The sequence below is a fragment of the Morone saxatilis genome, unplaced genomic scaffold, assembly GCF_004916995.1.
Source record: "Morone saxatilis isolate NCDOM2014 unplaced genomic scaffold, NCSU_SB_2.0 Contig5, whole genome shotgun sequence".
NCBI classification, from domain to species: domain Eukaryota; kingdom Metazoa; phylum Chordata; class Actinopteri; family Moronidae; genus Morone; species Morone saxatilis.
This window is the reverse complement of record NW_023340095.1, coordinates 14,848,702-14,858,006: the sequence shown is the minus strand read 5'-3', so window position 1 is coordinate 14,858,006 and position 9,305 is coordinate 14,848,702. Positions and strand designations below refer to the sequence as shown.

General features: G+C 39.1%; 1 protein-coding gene across 1 annotated transcript in view; it reads right to left on the bottom strand.

Annotated features, from left to right (window-relative positions):
• The window catches only part of LOC118338873 (multidrug resistance-associated protein 4-like), a 35,771-nt gene that overhangs the window by 23,878 nt on the left and 2,588 nt on the right, over positions 1-9,305 (bottom strand). The window contains exons 4-20 of the mRNA XM_035676312.1: positions 8,816-8,936; positions 8,472-8,696; positions 8,289-8,378; positions 8,006-8,169; positions 7,797-7,922; positions 7,319-7,568; positions 7,116-7,223; positions 6,945-7,034; positions 6,009-6,200; positions 5,755-5,849; positions 5,586-5,672; positions 5,368-5,464; positions 4,231-4,455; positions 3,877-4,008; positions 3,665-3,702; positions 3,277-3,371; positions 2,689-2,835 (exon numbers count right to left, since the gene is read on the bottom strand). Of these exons, the coding sequence (XP_035532205.1) occupies positions 2,689-2,835; positions 3,277-3,371; positions 3,665-3,702; positions 3,877-4,008; positions 4,231-4,455; positions 5,368-5,464; positions 5,586-5,672; positions 5,755-5,849; positions 6,009-6,200; positions 6,945-7,034; positions 7,116-7,223; positions 7,319-7,568; positions 7,797-7,922; positions 8,006-8,169; positions 8,289-8,378; positions 8,472-8,696; positions 8,816-8,936 (2,282 nt within the window). The remainder of the gene's footprint in view (positions 1-2,688; positions 2,836-3,276; positions 3,372-3,664; positions 3,703-3,876; positions 4,009-4,230; positions 4,456-5,367; positions 5,465-5,585; positions 5,673-5,754; positions 5,850-6,008; positions 6,201-6,944; positions 7,035-7,115; positions 7,224-7,318; positions 7,569-7,796; positions 7,923-8,005; positions 8,170-8,288; positions 8,379-8,471; positions 8,697-8,815; positions 8,937-9,305) is intronic.

Genomic DNA, 9,305 nt, shown 5'->3' with positions numbered 1-9,305 from the left:
GGGGGACGGTAGAAGTGTGTGTGTGTGTGTGTGTGTGTGTGTGTGTGTGTGTTGACTGAAACTCCACTCCTTGACTGTGCTGATGAGCTGAAGCCCTGGCCTGCAGTCTCTGAGGGGATTAGCCCACTCAATGACACTAAATTACAGGGATCAACATCAGCTCAACACATCCACCGCTGTCTGTGCTGCTTTAACTGGATCACATTTGGATGAACAGCTGTAATAAGAATATGAATATATTAATTTATATAAATAGGTATAATAGAGGAAATGGCAGTCTGTAGTGTTATCAGCGTCACCTAGATATATGAGAAGGTACCGAATAGTATTGTTACAAAATATAATGCTTTTAATCACCAAAAGGCCCAACATGGAAATCAACTACTTCCACACAGCACAAAAGATAACACGGAAAATAAGATTCAAATAGCGCAGAGGCATCCAGTGACTGATACAGAAGAGTTACAATGCCTGTCCATCAATCATAATTCACCTCTGCTATACTCTATTGTTATAAGCCACATTCACAGAATAACAAATAAGACCTTTGTGCAGCGACGCTTAAAATGGTAACCTTTAACTCTGTGGACAGCTATCAAACACTGGACCTGTTCAGCAGCAGCACACCTATCACTTACACATGTAAACAGTTGTCAAATCCTTAACAGCGCACAGTTACAAATTACTCACACTTATTGCTAGACAGTAGTGGATGTGGAAGCAGCTGAGATGGAAGTGGCAGCTATTGTGTAAAAGTAAAAATCTTTTAGACAGAAGCAGAACATTAAGAAAGAAAAAAAGAGGAGAGAAAAAAAAACAGCACAGCTGACAACAGCTGTCTTTGTCCTGGTCTTCTCTGTTAGCTTTAACTCAAGTGAATGAACCAGTTGACAAAATATAGAGCAGGAAAAAAATATATATTTATTATAATTTATATTGTATAGATGAAAAAAAAAAGGTCATGTCCATTCTTAATCTACTGTTGACTGGATAAAGGACAAAAGAAACTCACTGTCTAAGACAGTTGTCTATAAATCCAGTCAGACACACAGTGCTGTTTGCCAGCCTGGAGGCCAAGCTGTAATGACTGGACTGGTCATACAATGGTTACTGATAGCAGCACAACAGCAATCAGATAGCAGTGTCTGTTAAGCCTCTCCTTTGCTGCGCTATTAAACAGATTATTACATTATTCAGAGTGTTTGTCCTCCTCCCGTGCGTAGATTATCAAGCAAGGCACACCCAGATAAGCTGTCAGGTAGTCCAATACATAACACAACGGCAGCAGTAAAAACAAAAGCCAAAGATTAAGACCTGTGGTGTTTGCTCCAAACACAGCTTTGCAAAGGAAAGCTTTGTTGCTACACCCACTTTTAATGCCAGGAGAAACCACAAGCTCCTGAACACCCTCAAATCATATTTAGACTTGTGTTACCAGCTTATTATGACTCATTATACAGATACAAGTTCCCTTCTTGTTGAGAATTCCCACCCGAGCTGATTGTGTTGTACATGCATGTCACTATGAAGAGATTAGGCTGAGTAATTATCTGCTGACAGGTGAACAATGCTCCAGAAAAATTAAAGTTATCAAAGTGGGCCACTTGACAGTTGACTTTGGATTACTTCACCTAATTAAAAGAGTTCTTTAATTATAACCACAAAATCATAGAGGAACAATAACAAGAGGCGCAAAACATTTTGCAAAATTATTTCAACAAATCTTGACATACGCTCTCAGTTTCATTGGTTTCTATTTTAAAAAGTGGTGCGAAACGTGCATGAAAAAAAAAACAGCAGCCCTCCCTGAGTAAAGTCAGACGTATTTGGAGTGTTTGCTCACTTTTAAAATCATGTCCATCTGCCCACTCCATTGACCCAGCAGCTACAGCCTACAAAGCTAATGAAATAATCGAAGATTTCTGATACAGCGCACAAGACAAATACGTCTGTATTTATACAGCTCTACAGTCCAAACACAATACTGTCCAAGATCTAGTGCAAACAGTATTTATTCAATATGATTGTTTGCTTTTTGTTCAGGCTCACAATAAAAGTGATAGCACTCTCTTTACTTATTTTTAAATACATTATGGCTATATATTAAGTCATATCACAAGGTGTTTGAATTTGCCTCTTGGTTACACAGGTTTTACTTCCCAGCAGCGACTTTTAAGATGCCAGTTTATTCACAGTCAGATATTAAATCCCATAAATCCCACAAACAAAAAACATCTTAAACTTACAACTACAGTACAGTAGTAGATTGTTTATCTTATAGTTCATATTAGATCTTCTGATTAACAATTATCAGTTTTAATTATATTTATAAATACCATTACAATATTATTGTGATAATATCAAATATTTGAATAATTAAAATGATTTAAAAATCAAAATGAGAATTATAATACTTGACTACGTAAGTTATCATAATATAGAACTCCATGGCAATGAAACTATGGAGTTTAAGGGCAAGCATATGAATGTTTGTAAAGTCGATCAAAACATGACAAATTAAGTAACAGTCTGCTCTCTAGTGGTGAGATGTTAGAACAACAACTTCTACAGCAGGTCCCACTGCATGTCTTAAAAATCATCTATTAATTCCTGTATAACCATGCTACAAAAAAATTATCAGTTATCATTTATTTAAATTTACACTTGAAGAGGAGGAGGGACACTTACCAATTGGGTTGATGTCGAAAAAGTGTACCGGGGTCCGGAGGATGGCATTAAACATGCTGTTGTGCAGGGTTTGGGCCGAGCTCACCAGGACATTAAAGAAAAGCAGGCTGCGAAGGAAGCCAAACACTACTGAAGTAGCTGTTAAACCTGACAAAAGCACAGAAAAAAAAATCCATCAGCACACTACAATGCTATCCTTGTGCCCGTTCCAAGGTCAGCTATGCATTTAAGGGGGCATTATTAAGCATGCTGAATTACAACAAAAACAGATATATTCCACTTAAGTTTTTCCTTCAATCATTTTTTATTTTATTTTTTGTCTTGAATGCTGATCTATCACTGTGAATACAAAGCCTGAAAGAGTGAAGAGGCTGGGAGTCACAGGGAGACAATCAGAACAATCCAACAGCACAGAACTAGAAAGGCACTGCTATCTCCCTGTACAGCTGAGGCCCATGTACACATATACACTGGGCCTTGAAGGCCTTGGGCCACAGCCAAAGAACTGTGGATCTGTTCATTGAATGGCTGGCGTATTCAGAGCCTCAACAGTACACAAAAAAGCAATGTGCGCTCAGTGAGCTTCACCTGCGTAAACACCTAGGTACAGGTCAAGGTCCAGCTGCCGAGGGAAGCTGCCATTGAGGTGCTCTGTCACATTGATGTGCTTCTGTTCAGAGGCCCTGCGAATCAGCCACAAAAGAACCAAAAATCCACAAGGACAAATAAACACAACAAAGAAAGAAAGCGGCAACATGAAGACACTATACAAAACAGATTTCTCTTATCCCGAAGCACAAGGTCAGTTTCAACAAGTGATAGATAGTGCCAAAGAAAAATGTTTGGTTCAGTCGTCTTCTATTAAATCATCAACCATTTCCAGTCTGAGAAAATATGTCAGTTTGGCTAACAAAACCTGCTATTCTCATTTTTGCCCGCATGTTTTTCACAAGGTGTAAAATAAACAAAATCTCACCAGCAAGCGAGCCACCAGTCCTGTAGAACAAATGTAATCTAAACGGACACAAAAAACAAGCAAACACACAAAAATCATAACATTTATCAAAAACCTTTATTTTCACTACCATCATTAAATTTTATGAAATTTATATGAAATAAATTAGGTGCTCTATCTTTCTAAAATTGATAAAAAACACACACCAAATGAAGTGGAAGAATTTAACTCACATGTGCTAGGGCATTGAGTAAAATGAGGACCAGGAGGACCAGGAAGTTAGCGCCTGCCCTGAAATACTTCACATACATACGCAGGCCAACGTTTCCCTCTGAGCGGCTTTCCTCCTCTGTTGGTTGCACTACCTGCACATAGACACTAGAGTAAATGCCAGTCATCCAGCAACACTTCAGATCGGGCTGTAATGAGCAGCAGGGAAAAGGTGAGTACCTTCTGCCCTCTAGTGTATGGTAGAACGCATAACAAGCTTTTTCCTACAATGAGACCACTACACATGTTTGCTTAAAGCTTGATAAAAACCCACTTCTTACCAATTATAGTGAAGCTTACGTTTCACATATACCTACCACTGCAAGTGGCTCTGCTCCCTCAATCAAAGAGTACCGAGAGGAAGAGAGGGAGGACATAGAGGACATTGAGTTGTCAGAGAGCGTATGGGGAAAGCGGGAGACAGAGACGGGGGTCGTGCCGTGCCTCTCCCCTTCCTGGTCCTCCTCCTCCTTAAGCAGGGAGGTGAAGTCAATTCCAGAGCCCTGCAGCTCACTGTAGGTCCCACGTGCCACCATCTGACCCTGGAAAGGACAGAAAAAAGAGATGTAGAACTCAGAAGACAGAACAGTCAAGTCCCTGTAAGTGTCACAGTATTTAAGCAGAAGAACATGAACCCTTGCCAAAATTATTAATAAAAACAACATTTATCTTAGTAATGGTCTCTTCAGTTGTTTTGTCTATACATTTAACTTTTTAGCTCTTAAAGAAACACAATCTAGTGTCATGTTTATAGGTTTAATAACGAGTCACAATAGAAAGTAAATCACGCCTTTTCTAATGTTTTACCTGTGTGTGATTATTATTTTTTACTGATCAGAGCTGTGGTAAATGCTGCTAATCAATATTATGATTATATTTTATATCAACACTAAAATGACTATATGTAGTATGGAAAGAGTCACTCATAGTGACAAACCCACAGTAAGATCTTTTAGCTCATTCCTTTAATTCTGTGACCTGCACATAGTCTATTGTAGCCTATAGTTGAGGAGTAGTTCTCATCAAGCCTGTTTGTAAGAGCAGCAAACAGTACCTGCACCAAACAACAGACAGACACAGTTAGCAACTAGCAAGTGACTAATATATAGAAATATATAAGTATATAAATCCAGGAGTCAAAGAAGACTTGTTCTAATAATGAGCTGGCAATCTAAGTACTGTATGCAATTCCTTGTTAACATATTATTGTTAACATATATGCCATTTAACTGTCATCTTGTTCTTTAGTTCTTCTGCCACCTATTGGCCATAAATCAGATACTGAAGCCTCATCAATACTCAGGTAGGGACCTGCTCTGTCATGTTCATATTTCTTCTAGCCATGACACTGGGTCACCACTGGATTCTCAGCTGAGGTGAAAATGCAACACATAAGGTATGCTACGAGTTATAAACACAAACAAACATAGCAGTATACACACATGTGCACACACCTCCTTTAAGACAACAATTTGATCCGCAGCCTTCAGATACTGTAGTTGATGAGTAACCAGGATACGAGGCTTCTTCCTCAAAAGTCCACAAATGCACCTGAAGAAAACACATTTTTCTATTCAGAAACAAGAAATCTTTTTATCAACACAATAAATAACACCTGATTTATTGATGTGTACTTTCCACTGAAAACAATGATGTTTGCAACAAGACTTACTCTTCAAAGAGGTGCCGGCCCACCTCAGCGTCCACAGCACTGAGTGGGTCATCCAGCAGGTAGATATCTGCATCCTGATACACTGCTCTAAAAACACACACATATGGAGGTTATCTCTGTCACTGACACCAAGGGAAAAAGTGCATTGCTATAAAGTTATCCAGCACACCTTGCTAAGCTGACCCTTGCCTTCTGGCCTCCACTGAGGTTGGCCCCTCTGTCCCCGACCATCGCCAAGTCACCACCTGGCAACAGGTCCATGTCCTGAACGTGGTCCAAATGCAAACCTTAGCAGTCAATCACATTTACACTAGACTCTCTATGAGCTAGATGTGCTAAAACCTTTCTAATACCTAGACCACATACTACGGAAATGCAGCGGGGAGTGTGATAATCAAGAACATGACTAAAAGTGATTCTCACTTTCTTGAGGGCGCAGGCTCTCAGAACTCTATCATACTTCTGGGGGTTGAGCGCTTTGCCAAAAAGGATGTTGCTTCGAATCGTACCAGGTAAAATCCAGGGCTGCTGAGAAGTGTATGTCAGCTCTCCCTTGACCTTGATCACACCACTTTCCTGACTCAGTTCTCCCAAGATGGCACTGAGGAGCGAGGACTGACGTGCACAAAAACACAGCACAAGAGTTAAGATTTAAAGAACAATCTTGACATTTTGGGAAATATGCTAAAAATCACTTTTTTGGGCCAAGCAATTAGCTTAGCCTAGCATAAACAACTATTGTTCAAAAAGAAGCAAATAACTCCCAGTAAAACCGCAAATTGAAGTTTCTGTTTGGGTATTAATTCAAGAGACAACATACAACATGTTAAATAAGAAGCTTTAGAGATGCTGTTGGGTGTATTTCTCTACTTTGAAGAGAGCCAGGATAGCTAGCTGTTTCCCCGTTTCCAGTCTTTGTGCTGCAGTATGCTAAGCTAGTTGTCCATCCTTTCCACATATTATTTCCCAAAAGACAGACAGATTTCAGTTAACCAAATATTAATAAAGACTGTATTCTGCTGCCTGCACACAAGCTAACTATCTAGCAGTTAGTGGCTTTAACAAGAAATACTAGCACTATTATCATACAACAGAGTTTAAAGTTAAGATTAATTCATGGTAAAAATGAAGAAATGTTGTTATTTCTCACACATCAATGTCTCCATTTTGTCAGTAAAATCGAATGGCCCCAGTGACATTTGTTTTGGCATTAAACCGCTGATGTATACTCATACTGCTGGCGAGTCATACATTTGATTACATTACACTATTAACTATTTTGAGTTATTTAACATGTCTCAGGTTTTCTAATCATGTGCGTGCATGACTACAAACCTGAGACCAGAGAACAGACCTGACCTTTCCAGCTCCAACAGATCCAATTACTGCCAGAAGCTGCTCTGGCCTCACTGTGAAAGACACGTTGTGCAAAGTTGGAGCCTCTAGCATCTGCAAAAAAAGCAAATTAAGTGAAACACTGCCACGTAGTGACTATGCAGTAAATCTGTTACTATCTGTTACTCTTCTCACCTTATCCCAGTAGCATATTAAATCCTGAATCTTTACCATGCAGTCTTTCTTCTCTGCCACAGGAAGCCCCTGATGCAGAGGAGCAACTTCATCCAGCAGAAGAAAGGTCTTAGAAGAAGAAGCACATTCAGAGTTTCAGTTGCGATAGATAGTGATCAATACACACTCCTTATAAATGTAGCCTCTGTCTGTGGTGTATTTACTTTAATCCTTCTAATGCTGATGAGAGACTCAGAGACCTTCTCTATGGCAAAGGGAAAGAAGAGTGTGATGGTGAGTCTGACCGCCCCGTAGAGAGAAACGGCCATAAAGACTCTGCTAGCAGATAACTGGTTTCCTGTCAGCACGTAGACGCAGACGGTGACAAAGATGATTATCTTGCTGGCCACAAAGAAAGACGCCATGTTTAGGCCACGTAGGTAGGAGCTTTTCATGATCTTGGAGATTTCCATTCTGTACAATTACAAGACATGTTGTCAGTAAATGCTGTTTAACATACATTGGCATTCTGATTTTTGACAGAATATAGGAGCATTTGTTCATAATATGTTTGTTAATTAGGATATTACAAAACTTTGTAAATTATCTTAATGCATGATATGACATTTCTGAACTACTGTACTTTTGATGAAGAAAGAAGAAGAAAAAGATTTTTATTTTAGATCAAAGGAATTGATCTACCTTCTGACCTCATCCACCAATGCAGCGAAAGGTTTCTCCCACCCATACATCTTTATAACGCGGATCCCAGAGATGACTTCATTCATCGTTCGTATTCTGTCATCTGTTAAGGCTGCTGTTTCAGCCCTAAAGCAGCAAACACAAATTGCATTGCAAAGTATAGACATCTGTTAACTATATTTGATAGATCTGGTGAATTGACTACAAACCTCAGAGTAGAAAAAAAGCGTCCGAACATAGTCTGTATTGGCATCAAGATGAAAAACACAGCCATTCCCGCAAGGCATGATGGTCCAATCGCATACATCAACAATAATATCACAGTTGCTGCTTGTAGAGGACCAATCCACAAAAAGTGCAAATACAAGGTTACCTGTAAGAAAACAATGAAAAGGCCAGAATTACTGAGGTATTATTGAATAAGTAGACCACATACACAATATTAAAACATATTAAAAAAATGTATATGTATATATTTATATGGATAATTACCTCATCAAATTTGTTGACATCATTTGATAAGAGGTTTACAATTTGTCCCGTGGTAGTTTTGGCCAGTGCTTTGCTGTTGAGACAAAGAGCCTTTGCAGAACAAAGGTGTTAAATCAAGTCCCACAAACCACAGGAATATGACAGAGGATGACATTTATACACAGATGCTTCACATTGACTGACCTTCCTATAAATCATGTGACACATGGCCACACGGATCTTCATCCCTTCTCGCTGGACATGGTAGAAATAGAGATGATGAAGGACAGCCAGGCCAATGGTCGACAAGGAGATGCCTGCAGCATAGCTGTAGGCCTCGTAGACTGCAGCTGTGTTGGTGGGGTCGTAACTCTCAAAGTACTCAATTATCTTCCCAAGTAGCACTGGCTGAATGACTTTGATGACTTCCTGATAGACAATGGGATGTAAAACAAATATGTTCATGTGCTGCACTTGAACAAAACTTCATTCTTAAAGCAGCGTTATTCTCGGTAGACATTTAGTTTCACTGTGAGGCTGCACTGTACCTCTATAAAGATGTATATTCCAATGAGTGAGTATGATCTCCAATAGCACTGAACAAGAACTTTGCTAAGTTTGGGTTTGCGCAGCTCTTTTGCAGCCTGTTGAACCTCTCTGTTCCAGTACCTTTGAAAAGTGAAAAGAAAAACAATGGTTACCCAGTCAGTAATCTCTAAATAACTAATGATACTCACAATAAGGCACTGTTGCACTACTGAATGTCTTAAAAGAAATCACAAGGAACAATTCCATATATTTTAAGCAAAATAAACCAATATTATGATATCTTGCTTGTGGAGACAATAACTGACTAAGTACAGAGGTTTGAGGGTGTGGCTGTCTAAACGTACGTTTCTACACGATCATTTACTGAGTCACTGTTGTTAATTATTTGTAGCACTGCATCATAATAACAAAATAGTTACGAGACTCTAATTTTGACTTTCTTCTTGATTTTTTTTTTGTTTTAATGTATTTTTTTGGCCTTTTATTGCC